This window comes from Schistocerca nitens, chromosome 3, assembly GCF_023898315.1.
Source record: "Schistocerca nitens isolate TAMUIC-IGC-003100 chromosome 3, iqSchNite1.1, whole genome shotgun sequence".
NCBI classification, from domain to species: domain Eukaryota; kingdom Metazoa; phylum Arthropoda; class Insecta; order Orthoptera; family Acrididae; genus Schistocerca; species Schistocerca nitens.
In genome coordinates, this window is record NC_064616.1 from 295,476,371 (window position 1) to 295,496,024 (window position 19,654).

A 19,654-nucleotide genomic window follows, 5' to 3' on the forward strand; every position below is an offset into this window, starting at 1 on the left:
ACAAAATGATCTAGAGAGAATTTCTTTATGGTGCGAAAAGTGGCAATTAGCACTAAACAAAGAAAAGTGTGAGGCAATCCACATGGGTACTAAAAGAAATCTGATAAATTTTGGGTATACGATAAATTGCACAAATCTAAGGGCTGTCAATTTGACTAAATATCTAGGAATTACAATTATGGGCAACTAAAATGGGAAAGACCACATGGATAATATTGTGGGGAAGGTGAAACAAAGACTGTGCTTTGTTGGCAGGACACTTAGAAGATGCGACAAACCCACTAAAGAGGCAGCCTACATTACACCCATCCTCTGCTGGAATATTGCTGAGCAGTATGGGATCCTTACCAGGTAGGATTGATGGAGGACATCGAAAAAGTGCAAAGCAGGGCAGCTCATTCCATGTTATCATGCAATAGGGGTGAGAGAGTCACTAATATGATATGTGAGTTGGGGTGGCAGTCACTGAAACAAAGGCGGTGTTCTTTGCAGCAACATCTGTTTATGAAATTTCAATCACCAACTTTCTCTTCTGGATGCGTATATATTTTGTTGACACCCACCTACATATGGAGAAATGATCATCAAAATAAAATAAGAGAAATCAGAGCTCGAACAGAAAGATTTAGGTGTTCCTTTTCCCATGCGTGATTCGAGAGTGGAATGGTAGAGAAGTAGTATGAAAATGGTTCGATGAACCCTCTACCAGGCACTTAAGTGTGCATTGCAGAGTAACCATGTAGATGTAGATGAAGTGGTGCAAGCAGAGGTGAGGCTGTGGCCCTGTCAATAAAATCAGTCATTCTAAAGGGAGGGTGTCAACGAATTGGTTTCTCGTTGGAAGAAATGTGTTCATCGCCAGGGTGACTATGCTGAGAAATAAGTATGTAGTCATGAAGAATAAAGATGTAGAATGTTGATAATATATAATATCTGTTTTATTTAAAAAAGCTTTAAGAGTTGTCACATAAAAAATTCAGAGACATTACTTTTTAGCACACCCTTGTACTTTTTTAAAAGTGTTTTGGCACTGGTGGGACCTTTCTTTTCCTTGGTCTTAACATAATAAGTTATTGAGTGATCTCATAATGTAAACTGTGTTAGGTTTGCATTTTGTGTAATAATTATTTTTCTGAAGATATCATTGGATGTCTTTTAGGTCTGGGAGCACTCAAATACACTCCTGGAAATTGAAATAAGAACACCGTGAATTCATTGTCCCAGGAAGGGGAAACTTTATTGACACATTCCTGGGGTCAGATACATCACATGATCACACTGACAGAACCACAGGCACATAGACACAGGCAACAGAGCATGCACAATGTCGGCACTAGTACAGTGTATATCCACCTTTCGCAGCAATGCAGACTGCTATTCTCCCATGGAGACGATCGTAGAGATGCTGGATGTAGTCCTGTGGAACGGCTTGCCATGCCATTTCCACCTGGCGCCTCAGTTGGACCAGCGTTCGTGCTGGACGTGCAGACCGCGTGAGACGACGCTTCATCCAGTCCCAAACATGCTCAATGGGGGACAGATCCGGAGATCTTGCTGGCCAGGGTAGTTGACTTACACCTTCTAGAGCACGTTGGGTGGCACGGGATACATGCGGACGTGCATTGTCCTGTTGGAACAGCACGTTCCTTTGCCGGTCTAGGAATGGTAGAACGATGGGTTCGATGACGGTTTGGATGTACCGTGCACTATTCAGTGTCCCCTCGACGATCACCAGTGGTGTACGGCCAGTGTAGGAGATCGCTCCCCACACCATGATGCCGGGCGTTGGCCCTGTGTGCCTCGGTCATATGCAGTCCTGATTGTGGCGCTCACCTGCACGGCGCCAAACACGCATACGACCATCATTGGCACCAAGGCAGAAGCGACTCTCATCGCTGAAGACGACACGTCTCCATTCGTCCCTCCATTCACGCCTGTCGCGACACCACTGGAGGCGGGCTGCACGATGTTGGGGCGTGAGCGGAAGACGGCCTAACGGTGTGCGGGACCGTAGCCCAGCTTCATGGAGACGGTTGCGAATGGTCCTCGCCGATACCCCAGGAGCAACAGTGTCCCTAATTTGCTGGGAAGTGGCGGTGCGGTCCCCTACGGCACTGCGTACGATCCTACGGTCTTGGCGTGCATCCGTGCGTTGCTGCGGTCCGGTCCCAGGTCGACGGGCACGTGCACCTTCCGCCGACCACTGGCGACAACATCGATGTACTGTGGAGACCTCACGCCCCACGTGTTGAGCAATTCGGCGGTACGTCCACCCGGCCTCCCACATGCCCACTATATGCCCTCGCTCAAAGTCCGTCAACTGCACATACGGTTCACGTCCACGCTGTCGCGGCATGCTACCAGTGTTAAAGACTGCGATGGAGCTCCGTATGCCATGGCAAACTGGCTGACACTGACGGCGGCGGTGCACAAATGCTGCGCAGCTAGCGCCATTCGACGGCCAACACCACGGTTCCTGGTGTGTCCGCTGTGCCGTGCGTGTGATCATTGCTTGTACAGCCCTCTCGCAGTGTCCGGAGCAAGTATGGTGGGTCTGACACACCGGTGTCAATGTGTTCTTTTTTCCATTTCCAGGAGTGTATCATCTATGGCTTGTGCATGTTTATGGGTTTTGTTCAGACCTCTGTGAGTCAAGATGTCACTAAGGCATTCAACTTCTTTTTGAAAGTGACACTTGTTTATATTACATTTTAATCAGTTTTGCTGTACTGTGTCCCAAAGCCCCAGCAAAAATTTGTAGCATTAAAGTAGTTATTTGCTTTTGGATGTTTTATAATTAGCTGTTCTAAGTAACTTCGGAAAATGTTGGTGCACTATCAGTTCTGAGAAATAGTATGTTGTATCTGTACAACTTGAAGGGCCGGCCGAAGTGGCCGTGCGGTTAAAGGCGCTGCAGTCTGGAACCGCAAGACCGCTACGGTCGCAGGTTCGAATCCTGCCTCGGGCATGGATGTTTGTGATGTCCTTAGGTTAGTTAGGTTTAACTAGCTCTAAGTTCTAGGGGACTAATGACCTCAGCAGTTGAGTCCCATAGTGCTCAGAGCCATTTGAACCAACTTGAAGGGCATGTTAATTACCATGAATTTGCATGACCGTGGCAGTTGCAAAGGTCTAGGACAAATACAGGCCATCACATAGTTTTGACACAAATTCTTCTGGCCATGGAATGGAACGGATATCAATGTCCAACAGTGCTTGTACAGCCATTCTGAAACGTTGCAAATTTAGAAACAACCATTTGGTTTGTGAAACTTCCAGCAATGTTGCTCATTGACTATTCATGATATGTGTGAGGATATCTCGTTTCACTGAGCAGTTTAACTCACTTTTGAGATTCTGTCACAATGCTATTGGGACTGGTTGGCTAGGAAGTAATGAGGTGTTTGCAGAAGATTTTAAATTAATATAAGCCACATAATTGTTGATGCACCCTAAACCCAGAGGAAAGAGATCAGAAAGTCCAGTGCTTAGTTATCCAAACTTATTTAATGCTACCGTCACAGTATGATGTTAGTGTCATGTATTATTTGAAACCCAAGAGTTGTGAAAATGTCTGCCCCAAATACTTTTTGTGCCTTTGGAAAGGACACTGCTAAAACTATTAGTGAATGGCTAACTTTTTTTATACAATACTGCTACTGTAGATTCACTGCAAAATATGATGAAATGTTTGCTGTATGATTTAAATCTTTCTGATGTAGGCTGAAATGATGGTGAACCAGTCTGGGCATAGGCCTTGTCATTTATGATAGCAAGTGGTGCACTGAGATTTCGAAGAAAATTTAATGATTGATTGTGAATTATTTATAGAAGAGAGAACTTTTGTGGTCATTCTGTAAAAGGAGTCAGCTGCGGGAGAAGGACATTTGCACTGTATTCATGTTGTCAGGACTTAGCTAGTAGGAATGACTAACTGCAATACTGGAGACTTCCACCACATGTACCTCTTTATAAAAACATCCACAGAGTGTGTTCTTATATAGGCAGTGAACATGAAAGTGATTTGAAAATCAGTTAGGACAACCTGGGTATGTAGCCTTCCTATTGTTACAGCGAGGATAGGCTGATGAACGTTCCCATGAAAACTGAGACACACTAGTGTGAGCTGCTTTTGTCCAACCTGCTTGGCTTGTAGCTCAATGATGGCCTGCTGTTGCCTTTTGTTATTGTGTTTGCTGTTCCTGTTGTTACATTTGAAGTTGCAGCTGTTGCTGACACAGTTTCATGAATCCTGAATCTATATTAACTTAAATTTGAACTGCTATTCTTACTTGTGCACTGAGTTTGAGTCCTAGTTGCCACTGCAACACCTCATCACTGTAACAAAAGTGATTTATTTCACTGCTCTTTAAGCAACATAAAAAAAGAAAAATAAATAAAAACCATTCTGTAAAGGAAAACAAATGGAACTAAGGTAAACTGCTTGGCTTTTGTGGACTCCTCCATGAACCATGGACATTGCCGTTGGTGGGGAGGCTTGCGTGCCTCAACAATACAGATAGCCGTACTGTAGGTGCAACCACAATGGAGGGGTATCTGTTGAGACACCAGACAAACGTGTGGTTCCTGAAGAGTGGCAGCAGCCTTTTCAGTAGTTGTAGGGGCAACAGTCTGGATGATTGACTGATCTGGCCTTGTAACACTAACCAAAACAGCCTTGCTGTGCTGGTACTGCGCACGGCTGAAAGCAAGGGGAAACTACAGCCGTAATTTTTCCCGAGGGCATGCAGCTTTACTGTATGATTAAATGATGATGGTGTCCTCTTGGGTAAAATATTCTGGAGGTAAAATAGTCCCCCATTCGGATCTCTGGGTGGGGACTACTCAGGAGGATGTTGTTATCAGGAAAAAGAAAACTGGCAGTCTACAGATCGGAGCTTGGAATGTCAGATCGCTTAATTGGGCAGGTAGGTTAGAAAACTTAAAAAGGGAAATGGATAGGTTAAAGTTAGATATAGTGGGAATTAGTGAAGTTTGGTGGCAGGAGGAACAAGACTTCTGGTCAGGTGAATACAGGGTTATAAATACAAAATCAAATAGGAGTAATGCAGGAGTAGGTTTAATAATGAATAAAAAAAACAGGAATGCGGGTAAGCTGCTACAAACAGCATAGTGAACGCATTATTGTGGCCAAGATAGATACGAAGCCCATGCCTACCATGGTAGTACAAGTTTATATGCCGACTAGCTCCACAGATGACGAAGAGATTGATGAAATTTATGATGAGATAAAAGAAATTATTCAGATAGTGAAGGGAGATGAAAATTTAATAGTCGTGGGTGACTGGAATTCGATAGTAGGAAAAGAAAGAGAAGGAAATGTAGTAGGTGAATATGGAATGGGGGTAAGGAATGAAAGAGGAAGTCGCTGGTAGAATTTTGCACGGAGCATAACTTAATCATAGCTAACACTTGGTTCAAGAATCATAAAAGAAGGTTGTATACATGAATTAAGCCTGAAGATATTGACAGGTTTGAGATAGATTATATAATGGTAAGGCAGAGATTTAGGAACCAGGTTTTAAATTGTAAGACATTTCCAGGGGCAGATGTGGACTCTGACCACCATCTATTGGTTATGAACTGTAGACTAAAACTAAATAAACTGCAAAAAGGTGGGAATTTAAGGAGATGGGACCTGGATAAACTGACAGAACCAGAAGTTGTAGAGAGTTTCAGAGAGAGCATTAAGGAATGATTGAGAAGAATGGGGGAAAGAAATACAGAAGAAGAAGAATGTGTAGCTTTGAGAGATGAAATAGTGAAGCCAGCAGAGGATCAAGTAGGTAAAAAGACGAGTGCTAATAGAAATCCTTGGGTAACAGAAGAGATACTGAATTTAATTGATGGAAGGAGAAAATACAAAAATTCAGTAAATGAAGCAGGCAAAACGGAATACAAACATCTCAAAAATGAGATCGACAGGAAGTGCAAAATGGCTAAGCAGGGATGGCTAGAGGACAAATGTAACGGTGTAGAGGCTTATCTCACTAGGGGTAAGATAGATACTGCAAACAGGAAAATTAAAGAGACCTTGGGAGAGAAGAGAGCCGCTTGTATGCATATCAAGAGCTCACATGGAAACCCAGCTCTAAGCAAAGAATGGAAAGCAGGAAGGTGGAAGGAGTACATAGAGGGTCTATAGAAGGGCGATGTACTTGAGGACAATATTATGGAAATGGAAGAGGATGTAGATGAAGATGAAATGGGAGATATGATACTGCGTGAAGAGTTTGACAGAGCACTGAAAGACCTGAGTCAAAACAAGGCCCCGAGAGTAGACAACATTCGGATTAGAACTACTGACGGGCTTCAGAGAGCCAGTCCTGCCAAAACTCTACCATCTGGTGAGCAAGATGTATGAGACAGGCGTAATACCCTCAGACTTCAAGAAGAATATAATAATTCCAATCCCAAAGAAAGCAGGTGTTGACAGATGTGAAAGTTACCGATCTATCAGTTTACTAAGTCACAGCTGCAAAATACTAATCTGAATTCTTTACAGACGGATGGAAAAACTGGTAGAAGCCGACCTCAGGGAAGATCAGTTTGGATTCCGTAGAAATGTTGGAACACTGGAGGCAATACTGACCCTACGACTTATTTTAGAAGAAAGATTAAGGAAAGGCAAACCTACATTTCTAACATTTGTAGACTTAGAGAAAGCTTTTGACAATGTTAACTGGAATACTCTCTTTCAAATTCTGAAGGTGGCAGGAGTAAAATTTCTTTCCCCCAATTTGTACAGAAACCAGATGGCAGTTATAAGAGTCGAGGGGCATGAAAGGGAAGCAGTGGTTGGGAAGGGAGTGAGTCAGGGTTGTAGCCTATCCCCTATGTTATTCCATTTGCATATTGAGCAAGCAGTAAAGGAAACAAAAGGATAATTCAGAGCAGGAATTAAAATCCATGGAGAAGAAATTAAAACTTTGAGGTTTGCCAATGACATTGTATTTCTGTCAGAGACAGCAATGGACCTGGAAGAGCAGTTGAACGGAATGGACAGTGTCTTGAAAGGAGGATATAAGATGAACATCAACAAAAGCAAAACGAGGATAATGGAATGTAGTCGAATTAAATTTGGGTGATGCTGAGGGTATTAGATTAGGAAATAAGACACTGAAAGTAGTAAATGAGTTTTGCTATTTGGGGAGCAAAATAACTGATGATGGTCAAAGTAGAGAGGATATAAAATGCAAACTGGCAATAGCAAGGAAAGCGTTTCTGAAGAAGAGAAATTTGTTAAAATCGAGTATAGATTTAAGTGTCAGGAAGTCTTTTCTGAAAGTATTTGTATGGAGTGTAGCCATGTATGGAAGTGAAACATGGTTGATAAATAGTTTAGACAAGAAGAGAATAGAAGCTTTCGCAATATGGTGCTACAGAAGGATGCTGAAGATTAGATGGGTAGATCACATAACTAATGAGGAGGTACTGAATAGAATTGGGGAGAAGAGAAATTTGTGGTACAACTTGACTGGAAGCAGGGACCAATCGGTAGGACATATTCTGAGGCATCAAGGGATCACCAAATTAGTATTGAAGGGCAGTCCAGAGGGTAAAAATTGTGGAGGGAGACCAAGAGACGAATACATTAAGCAGATTCAGAAGGATGTAGGTTTCAGTAGGTACTGGGAGGTGAAGAAGCTTGCACAGGATAGAGTAGCATGGAGAGCTGTATAAAACCAGTCTCTGGACTGAAGATCACAACAACAACAACAGCAACAACAATGTATATCTAGAAAAACAAAACTAAAACACTACATCACAGTGTCACTACCAGAATGTTTATATGGATCTGAATGCCTAATGATGAACTATAAGATGGACATACTAGAGGTACTGGAAAGAAGGATTATTAGTAAAATAATGGGTGCAATAAAAACTGCAGATGAGGAGATCTACAAAAATATAGAGAAAACATCTGAAGTAATGGCCAAACAAAGATTAACCTTTTTCGGACACCTCTACTGAATGGATGGAAATAGACTAACAAAACAAATACTCCTATATTTCTGGAAGAAGAAATCGACAATAGCATGGATTACAGAAGTAAGGAAAGATTTAGAAAGAAACAACATCAAAGAATCAGAAATAGCAGAAAGAAACAATTTTAAAATTAAAATACTAAATTTGTAAGGCTTTCAAAGCAGAAGAAATAAAAAGTCAGGAGCAACATGAACAGAAGAAAGGAAGAGACTTTATGGGGACAAAATGAGGGAATACTGGAAACATAGGAAACAACAACAAAGGAAGAAGAGGAACTGAAGTTGTTAACATGATCCTAGTTGGTCAATACAATTGTTAAAAAAAAAGGAAGTCTGTGCTTTGATGTTATAAATGTAACAGATAGCCAGTATAAAAATCCTCCAAAAAAATTCATAGTCCTGACAACCATCATATCCAATAAATAACCTCAAGAGAGTCTTAAATCACAGCCAGGTAGAATGGTGCATGGTGTCACCAGTAGTCATCAGCAAGAACAAGTATGGTCTGAAGTGGCCCATCCAGTTAGCCGTGCGGTCTAACGCACTGCTTTCCGGGCGGCAGGGCATGCAGGTCCCGGCCACGAATCTGCCCGGCAGATTAGTGTCAATGTCTGGTGTGCCGGCCAGTCTGTGGATGGTTTTTCAGGTGGTTTTCCATCTGCCTCAGTGAATGTGGGCTGGTTCCCCTTATTCCGCCTCAGTTACACTATGTCCGTGATTGCTGCGCAAACACTTTCTCCATGTACACATACGCCATAATTACTCTACCAAGTAAATATTGAGTTTACACTCATCTGGTGTGAGACATTCCTGGGGGCTCCACTGGGGACTGAACTGCACAATAACCCTGCGTTCGGTGTGGGGCGGCAGTGGGGTGAGTGGACTGCTGTAGCCTATTGTGGGTTATGGCAGGGAGAAAGCCTCTCTGTCATTTCTAGGTCCCCAGTTCCATACAATACAATGGTGTGAAGTGATCGTGCTGCACTAGATGTCAAGTATTGTTAGCCATATGACTAAATGGTTCTACCCATGTGATAGCATCCTTATGCTGCCTTGTGGCAGTTGATGAACTCTGTCGCAGCAATGAGCTCAAGCTATTGATGCCACAGTTGAAACACATAGATATAGCAAAGTGCTCAAATAAAAATGTAAAATGAACTTTTATCTGCATTCACAATAATGTGCTGGGTTGGCACATAAGTTCGTAGAATTTTTCTTTTCCATGTTGGTATTCCAGTTGCTATGGGTTTATTTATCATTTGTAATTTTTTATTTATAGTTCATTGTTGTTGCTTCAGTTTTGTCGTTTGGAGATAATCAGTGGAGCTGTGGTTGCTAGAAAATGGAATGCCTTTTGGAGAAATTGAAACATTTCTGACATATTCTTCTGTATGAGCTCAATAGAGAGTGCCTACGGATTACATTTTCTAATTTACATTATGTTGCATGCTTCTCACAACTCATAACCACACTTGTATGGGTGCTGATGACCTCACTTACATTGAAACATAGCTATATTAACTGTATGATTATTAACTTTTTTTGATCAGTACCAAAAGCATAAATGTTATTTCAAAGAAGATATTTATTTTCAGATGATTGTGTACACATATAACTGGTCAAAAGATAGAGTGGAAAATTTGAATAAACAGGTTCATCTCTTGGGACAGTGGCTAAGTGCACGTTCAGGCCTGCTCACATGCCTGACAGCACAAAAACTTGGACTGTTTCACAACCAGGAAGTTGCTCGAAAACGGCATACAGGTCTTCATCCTCAGGTACGACCTAACATAAATTCAGACTTGTTATTTTTCTCTTTTTTTTTTTTTTTTGTTGATAATATTAGTTGACACCATACAACTGGAACCTACTACAGTAGGCAGTCTAAGTAATCACTATCTAATTTATGAACTGTGACAGTTAAACCTCCAAAATGCTTGTAGTAGTAATAATAATAATATTAATAATAACAATAATAATAGGTGATCCATACTGTCACCAATAACCTGAGTGTTTTCTGACATACATGAACTTGCCTTTGGTCAGTTCACTAATCAGCCAACTATCAAAAATGGCAAGGGAAATTATGCAAGATTGTTCAAATGACATGGAATGAATATAAAAAATGGGAAGCCATAGGTTAATAACCAATTTTGTATGAAAATTCCAAATAGTGTGAATAAAAGTTAAACTTAAAAATAACAAGCTTGCAGTGAATGTGCAAAGAACAAATTCATGACATTTCATTGACACAAACAATTTTTAAAAAAGAGTGTTGAGATATACACAATATTTTGATATAAAGTCAATATGAATCTCAGTACACTCACATTGAAAATTCAACATGTAAATACTGACAGAATAAGTGAACATCATAAAGGAAAAACTGGGGCAGATTTTTAAAAATTATGTGAAAATACAAATTGTTTTGAAAATATAATTTTTGTTTTCAAATTTCATTAAGCTTTTTAAGGAATTTTCAGATATTCAACCTCTATGAAAGGTTTCAGTTTCCAATATGACACAAAAACAAAATATTAGAAGGTTATGTGAAAAATTAATTGTTTAGCCTCACCAGCCATAACACACAGTTCAGAATAGTATAATAATAATAATAATAATAATAATAATAAATAATAATAATGACAGTAATAATAATAATAATAATAATAATAATAATAATAATAATAATCCCCGTGGAGGCCCGGGAAAAGAATAGGCCTCCGGTATGTTCTGCCAGTTGTAAAAGGCGACGAAAAGAACAAACCACTAATAGGGCTAACCCTCCTTTTAGTGTGATTAGTTGGTTCAGGACAGAACTAAAGAAGCCTCGGACAAGCCGTCATGGTCGGGGACGACGCTTGAACCCTATGCCCGCCCACAATGGTAACGATACTGCTAGCCAACTGGAAAATGATTTAAATCCAAATAGAGGTGTTTTGCAGGATATGCTTCCTGCAACCACCCTAGAAGGAAAACAAAGACAGAGGATGAGATGGTCAGATGAAGTTAATCGACACCTCATGTTCTGTTATTACCAAGCAACAAACCTAGGAACCAACACAACATTTATTATCAGATACCCAGAATTAAAATTTTTAACAGAACAACGACTAGCTGATCAGATCCGTGTAATAATAAAAAATAACAGGATACCCCAGTCAGAATTAGAAAACATCAAACAACAAGTACAACAAATACTGGAACAAAATAATGTGCAATCAGAAGAAGAAGAAAATACAGTAATGGACTCAAACATCCCAGAGCAAACAAACAAAGAACAACATGCACCAATTAAACAATCAGAGGAAAACGAAATCTTAAGACAGCCACCAGAACAAGCACAAATAGATCACGAAGTGACACAGATGTTAGATATAGAAGAAAAATTTCAGCTAACATATATAGAATACAAAGACACAAATACAGACATTAGACCATTCTTGCATAGACCACCAAATAACCCACAAGTCGAAACAACAATAAAAACTATCAACACAATCATACACAACAAAATAAATGAAAACACAACTATGGAAGAGTTACAACTACTGGTTTATATAGGAGCACTCACTACACTAAATATACACACTAGGCAGAGATCAGAACCAACCAACACACAGAAGAAACCCACAAAACCAGCATGGCAACACAGGCTACAGATCAAAATAGAAAAACTGAGAAAAGACATCGGACAGCTAACACAATTTATAAGAAATGAAATCTCGGAAAAAAAACGAAAAAGGTTAGGTAAAATCTCACAACAAGAAGCGACAGAGCAATTAGAGGAAAAGAAGCAGAAATTACAAGCATTAGCCAAACGACTCAGAAGATACAAAAAAAGTGAAAATAGAAGGAAACAAAACCAAACATTCAACACAAACCAAAAGAAATTTTACCAGACAATAGATAACACACACATTAAAATAAACAATCCACCAAACATAACAGACATGGAACACTTCTGGAGCAACATATGGTCAAACCCGGTACAACTTAACAGGCATGCACGGTGGATACAAGCAGAAACAGACACATACAAGATGATACCACAAATGCCTGAAGTGATAATTTTGCAACATGAAGTCACCCAAGCAATTAATTCTACTCACAATTGGAAAGCCCCTGGAAATGATAAAATAGCAAATTTCTGGTTAAAGAAGTTCACCTCAACACATTCACATCTAACTAAATTATTTAACAGTTACATTGCAGACCCATACACATTCCCTGATACACTTACACATGGAATAACTTATCTGAAACCTAAAGATCAAGCAGACACAGCGAACCCAGCTAAATATCGCCCCATAACATGCCTACCAACAATATACAAAATATTAACTTCAGTCATTAAACAGAAATTAATGACACATACAACACAGAACAAAATTATAAATGAAGAACAAAAAGGCTGTTGCAAAGGAGCACGAGGATGTAAAGAGCAACTGATAATAGATGCAGAGGTGACATATCAAGCTAAAACTAAACAAAGGTCGCTACACTACGCATACATTGATTACCAAAAAGCTTTTGATAGTGTACCCCACTCATGGTTACTACAAATATTGGAAATATACAAAGTAGATCCTAAATTGATACAGTTCCTAAACATAGTAATGAAAAATTGGAAAACCACACTTAATATCCAAACAAATTCAAATAATATCACATCACAGCCAATACAGATTAAGTGTGGAATATACCAAGGAGACTCATTAAGTCCTTTCTGGTTCTGCCTTGCTCTGAACCCACTATCCAACATGGTAAATAATACAAATTATGGATACAATATTACTGGAACATACCCACACAAAATCACACATTTGCTATACATGGATGATCTAAAACTACTGGCAGCAACAAATCAACAACTCAACCAATTACTAAAGATAACAGAAGTATTCAGCAATGATATAAGTATGGCTTTTGGAACAGACAAATGTAAGAAAAGTAGCATAGTCAAGGGAAAACACACTAAACAAGAAGCTTACATATTGGATAACCACAGCGACTGCATAGAAGCGATGGAAAAAACGAATGCCTATAAATATCTAGGATACAGACAAAAAATAGGAATAGATAATACAAATATTAAAGAAGAACTAAAAGAAAAATATAGACAAAGACTAACAAAAATACTGAAAACAGAATTGACAGCAAGAAACAAGACAAAAGCTATAAATACTTATGCCATACCAATATTGACCTACTCATTTGGAGTAGTGAAATGGAGTAACACAGACCTAGAAGCACTCAATACAGTTACACGATCACAATGACACAAATATAGAATACATCACATACATTCAGCAACAGAAAGATTCACATTAAGCAGGAAGGAAGGAGGAAGGGGATTTATCGACATAAAAAACCTACATTATGGACAGGTAGACAATTTAAGAAAATTCTTTCTAGAACGAGCAGAAACTAGCAAAATACACAAGGCAATCACTCATATAAATACATCGGCTACACCACTGCAATTTCATAACCACTTCTACAACCCTTTAGATCACATAACATCAACAGATACGAAGAAAGTAAATTGGAAAAAGAAAACACTTCATGGCAAGCACCCGTATCATCTAACACAGCCACACATCGATCAAGACGCATCCAACACATGGCTAAGAGAAGGCAATATATACAGTGAGACAGAAGGATTCATGATTGCAATACAGGATCAAACAATAAACACCAGGTATTACAGCAAGCATATTATTAAAGATCCCAATACCACAACAGATAAATGCAGACTTTGTAAACAACAAATAGAAACAGTAGATCACATCACAAGCGGATGTACAATACTAGCAAATACAGAATACCCCAGAAGACATGACAATGTCGCAAAAATAATACATCAACAGCTTGCCTTACAACATAAACTTTTAAAACAACAAGTTCCTACATACAAGTATGCACCACAAAATGTACTGGAGAATGATGAATACAAATTATACTGGAACAGAACCATTATAACAGATAAAACAACGCCACATAACAAACCTGACATCATACTCACCAATAAAAAGAAGAAATTAACACAACTAATCGAAATATCCATACCCAATACAACAAATATACAAAAGAAAACAGGAGAAAAAATTGAAAAATACGTCCAACTGGCTGAGGAAGTCAAAGACATGTGGCATCAGGATAAAGTTGACATCATACCAATTATACTATCAACTACAGGAGTCATACCACACAATATCCACCAGTACATCAATGCAATACAGCTACATCCAAACATATATATACAACTACAGAAATCCGTAATTATTGATACATGTTCAATTACCCGAAAGTTCCTAAATGCAATATAACACATACCGTACAGTTAATAGGAAGTGACGCTTGATCAAGGTCCGCGTCACTTTCCATTCTTAACCAGACTTAACGTCTGAGAAAGTAAAGATAATAATAATAACAGTAATATTTATGCAACATCAAATAATCAGATGCAGTGTGTAGAAATAAAACTGTTTTCAGGACATTGTACAGATAATTCTTATGAATATATCAGTTTACAATTTATAAACTGAAGTTCTGTGTTTTAAAAAGAATTTACATTTTAATGCAGTTTGCATTTTTTAACATATTAGAAACAGAGTACAGATTTTATTATCATTAGATTAATTATGAATTACATACAGCTGTTGAGCCTGACATACTTACAAAGCATTTTTCATAAAGATAAGGAACTAATATAAGCAATAAATGGATTTTCAATTAAAATTCTGTTTAGAAAGGCTGTGAGACTTTCAGGTAGGGCATTCACTAGCTGGAGCCCAGCATGAAATTCATAGCTGTTCTGCGGCTATTTACATGGTTTCTTAATCTTTGTGTGGTATTGTGCTGGTGTATGTCAGTTTGGATTTATTGTTTTCATAAGCAATATTACTTTTAATATGTATACAACTGTAATGGTATGCTCACCTAACTTTGAGAACAGTATCCGACATGATTCTCTTGGTTTGGCACCAGAAATAATTCTTACAGTTTTTTTTCTGCAGTGTTAGAAGTGTGTTTAGGTTTCAGTATTCTCATGTAAATAACTTTCTCAGTTACCTTAGAAAATGCATGTAAGATTGAGATGGGTCAGTAGTTTTCAGTTTTAGGTCTATCCTCTTTCTTCTAAATTGGGGTTGCTTGTGCCATTGTTAGATTGTTTGAGAAACTATGTGATGCAACAATATGATTTACTGCTGTGGCCATTGCATCAGAAATGTTGCTAGCCACATTTTTAATGTCACTAAGTGATCTTTCCATGTATTTTATCTCCTTGCTGTTAGCTTAAGCTGAGTATATGCTTTGTTTAGCTGTAATGTCCGTATATCTTAAATGGAGATTATTGAAGTGGTCATTGATGGATTTTCCAACAGAAGAAAAGTACTTATAAAAGCATTTGCAATCTGATTTTGCATTTGATGATACTCCCCTTATAGTCGATGGTAAAATCACTGGCTGATTTGTCCTTACAATTTCTAAAAGAGCTGTGGCGGTTTGCTGGAATTTCTTAACATCATTGCTATGTATTTACTTCTAGTTTCTAACAGTAGGTCTTTGTAATCATAATGATAGTTCTTAAATTCCACCTTTATCCTATGATTATTGCCATCCTTGTATGTTTCTTATCACTGTGTAAAAATACAGCTGAGGTGGTTTTCATTAGACATTAACATTAGTGTCAGCTTAGGTGTTCGGTATAGTCAAAATTATTTTCTTATCGCTGTGTTGTGGCTCCCTGTCAGATTCAACCCAAATTCTGAAGATATTTGTGGCAGTGCCTCTGGAGGACAAGCTTAATTCCCAGATCTGAGATTTACCAGCTTGTTAATTCATTGTAAAACTCCAAAAGTTGCCTTGTTTTTATGGCATAAATCTATTCAACTTTACCAAAGTTACTGTCAATACCAAGTTGTTAAGAGTAGAGTGCACATCATACTACTATAGTTTCGAGAATTACTAATAAGTTCTATGTTCATTACATTTTCAGAACAGTGATTTCAGTTTTAATAACCTGCTATTTAGTGAATATATTTTATTCTATCCTGCAGGAGATAATCTCAGTTGTGACTTCATTTCCAGTTCTGATACTAATAGTCATTTGCATAGTAAGTTGTCTAGTTACTGGGATGACTAAAGGGAGAGAGTCCATTCATTTCGCAGAATTATTTGTTAAGACAGTTGACCACACTAAAATTTTTGATGCCTGCAAGTCGATAATATGTTGAGGTTTAACAGAGGTCAAGCATAAAACACAACTTTTAATGATAAGGTATTGTGCTTCAGAAACCTAAGAACAGATCTTGAATTTACAGGGTAATCAGAAACAGTCTGGGAAGCTAAAAGGATGTTGCATGGTAGGTTCAGCTGAGAAATGATTGTTAGGAAAAAAATTCAATATGTTGTGCCATTTCTGAGTTAATTAGCATTGAAGTTAGACAATCAGGATGCTATGCATGTAAATTTAGGAGGCCACAAGATACAGTTAGTATCAGTTGTTCTCATAGCATAGATGATAGCACATGGGACTGCTCAGCCTTTGGCTCGGGTTTGATCCTTACTACCTTCACATGTCCAATTTTTGTATCACTGTCATTTTCAGCTTTAGGAAACTGAACAAAGAACATGTTTGGCAACACTGTCTTTGGTGGGTCACTTGAATTTGCTCTCACAATGGCCTGATTGGCTAACTTCAATGCTAATTAACTTGGAAATGATGCAACATATCAAATTTTTGCCTTGGCAGATATTGCGTTCCTGACAACTGTGTACAAAGAGCATTAAAAAAGTTTCCATTTGGGAACGTTGCTGCAGCATATGTGCAGCATAATGCAACTGCAATGCTGGTGTACAAGCAGTGGCATGTAGGCAATGTATTAGTGTGGTAGTCATGTCTTTCCAAAATGCGTGCGGTAAATGCAGAAATGTGAACCATGGTGAAGTTGTTATCAAATGCATTCAAACGGTGCCAACGTCTGTTATTCAAATGGCTCTGAGCACTATGGGACTCAACATCTTAGGTCATAAGTCCCCTAGAACTTAGAACTACTTAAACCTAACTAACCTAAGGACATCACACACAGCCATGCCCGAGGCAGGATTCGAACCTGCGACCGTAGCAGTCCCGCGGTTCCGGACTGCAGCGCCAGAACCGCCACAACGTCTGTTATTCTTTTCTTGGCTGTTGAAGGACAAACAGTTGTAGGCATCTATTGGAGAATGAAGAATGTGTATTGGGCAACATGTCTGTTGAAAACCAATTGCAACAAGAGGTGCTCCTGCTTCATGATAACGCATGTCCCCATATCACAAATGTTGTAAGGCAGAAATTATGTCAGCTCAAGTGGGAGACACTTGAGCACCTATCCTGTAGTCTTGATCTCTTCCCATGCTACTATCACACCATTGGTCCCTTAAAAAATGCCTTGAAGGGTCAAACATTCCTGCCCGACTGGGATGTGCAGCAGACAGTTACAGACTTCTTTATACGGCAGGACAGAGTGTTTTGCCAAATGCGAATGTCAGTGTGATGATTGCTTCAATCCTCACAGATATTTTGCCTGATTGGCATACTGATTCTGGACTGTACAGCCTTCAAACGGAAACTTTTTGCTATAGTAGTGTTTTCCACAATATTCTAAAGAAACTATTGTAAAAAAGAAGCTGTATCATTAGCAGTTCTAGCATGTACCAGCCTCATAACTTCAAAATTTTCTTGCACATATCATGTTTACTCATTGGTTCATATGTAAATGCATTATTAGCTTCACAGATTGTACACTATTTTTGTTGTGACAGTGCCACGACATTTACAGTGCCGCCACGACAGTACGTGCAAACGGCGATAGAGGCGCTCCGCAACTCGGCTGAGCGCGGGAGCGCCACCTAGCTTCAAATGACGCCGGCCGCACGTCACGGCATGGCAGTCGAATAAGAGATACTGAGTTGTTATCATGTAACCAGCTATTGTTTCTAAGTGAGTGTGTTTGAATATCCACGCAATTATTGGTGATTAAAGGTTATAACACTTTTTGGCGACGAGGTCGGATGTTTTCTCTGCGTTGTGGATTTGTGTGTTCGTGACGGGGCAGACATGGAACAGCTTATGCAAGTGCTCATTGAACAACAAACACAGCTGACGGCTGCTATTCAGGCACAACAAACACAGCTGATGGCTGCTATTCAGGCGTTGTCGACGTCGCTTACTCATTGTCTGTCTTCCTCTTCTCTGCCTCCATTCCCTCCTTACGACGAGGCCGCTTCAAGACTGGGAGGATTATGAGAAGCGTTTGCGGCAACACTTCTTGGCTTTCGGCGTCGTCGACGCTCCTATGTGTAAGTCGTTATTTCTATCTTGGATTTCCCCACGGATCTATCAGCTGCTATCTCAGTTAGCCCCTCTGCGGGAACCTGCCTCTCTGTCCTTCCAAGAAATGTGTGACTTATTGTCTAACTATTACCAAAAAAACACCCACGTCATTGTCGCCCGCGTGGCGTTCTACCGGTGGCGTAAACAGCTTGGGCGGCGGAACTACACGGTCTGAGTAGGAAATGTCAGTTTGTCACGGACACTCATCATGAGTCTTATGCTGATTCAGTTGTTAGGGATGCTATTCTACGGCTTGCTCCTGATAAAGAAATTCGGCAACGTGCCCTACAACTGCCAAACCCGTCGTTGTCAGAAGTTCTAAGCATCGCTCAATCCTTTGTAGTGTCTCACGCTGCTGGCGCGGAAATAGACGCGTGGTGTGATGTAGGCGCTGTACAGTCAATTTTCGACACGGACAATTTGCCTGTTTCACAGGAGAACGAAGATGTGGCGGCGGTTTACTCGCGTAAACAACGTCGCGTTGGGCCGCAACGCTCGCAGCGAAAACAGCAACCACAGAAGCAGGTTCGTTCCGCACTTCCTTCTTGTCCACGTTGTTTCGTACAGCATGACAGGGCCGCGTGTCCAAAACATTGGGCCACGTGTAATTCCTGTAGGAAAAAAGGCCACATTGCTTCTGTGTGTCAGTCCCCTAAAGTTCCTGTCGACGAGGATGAGGCATCGGACATGGATGTTAACTGTGTGCTTTCTCAAACAAATACGTTGTTTGTTACTGTTCGTGTTCTGGATAAAGACATTTGCATGCAAGTGGACACTGACTCTGCAGTAACTCTCATTAATACTCGCACATATTTGGAGTTGGGCTCCCCTCCCTTGTCTCCAGTTACGTGAAATCTGAGAACTTATAATAAACAGAAAATTCCTATCATTGGCCAGTTTGATGCTTCCACTGCCTACAAGTCTGTTGTTAGGCCCCTCACGTTTTATGTGGTGGATCATGCGGGCACTGAAAACCTGTTCGGTTATGATGCTTTCCAGTTGTTCGGGTTCTCCATTGATGATGATGTGCACCTCATATCTGAGGATATTCCGTATCAACAGCTGGATGGATTGTGTTCTGAATTTTTGTCCGTGTTCTCTGCTGGTCTGGGTCGTGCCAAGGATTTTGAAGCCCACATTACTCTTAAACCTACAGCTCGCCCTAAGTTTTTCTGGGCACCCCTATTCTGGTAGCGTTGCGTGCACCTGTCAAGGCTGAGATAGACAGGTTAACAGCTTCAGCGATTCTCCTTCCTGTTAC

The 19,654-nt window shown here is 39.9% G+C and overlaps 1 protein-coding gene across 1 annotated transcript in view; it reads left to right on the forward strand.

The window, feature by feature from the left end:
* Window positions 1-19,654, forward strand: part of LOC126249194 (KICSTOR complex protein SZT2-like) — a 706,154-nt gene that overhangs the window by 602,742 nt on the left and 83,758 nt on the right. The window contains exon 47 of the mRNA XM_049950848.1: window positions 9,605-9,787. Within this exon, the coding sequence (XP_049806805.1) occupies window positions 9,605-9,787 (183 nt within the window). The remainder of the gene's footprint in view (window positions 1-9,604; window positions 9,788-19,654) is intronic.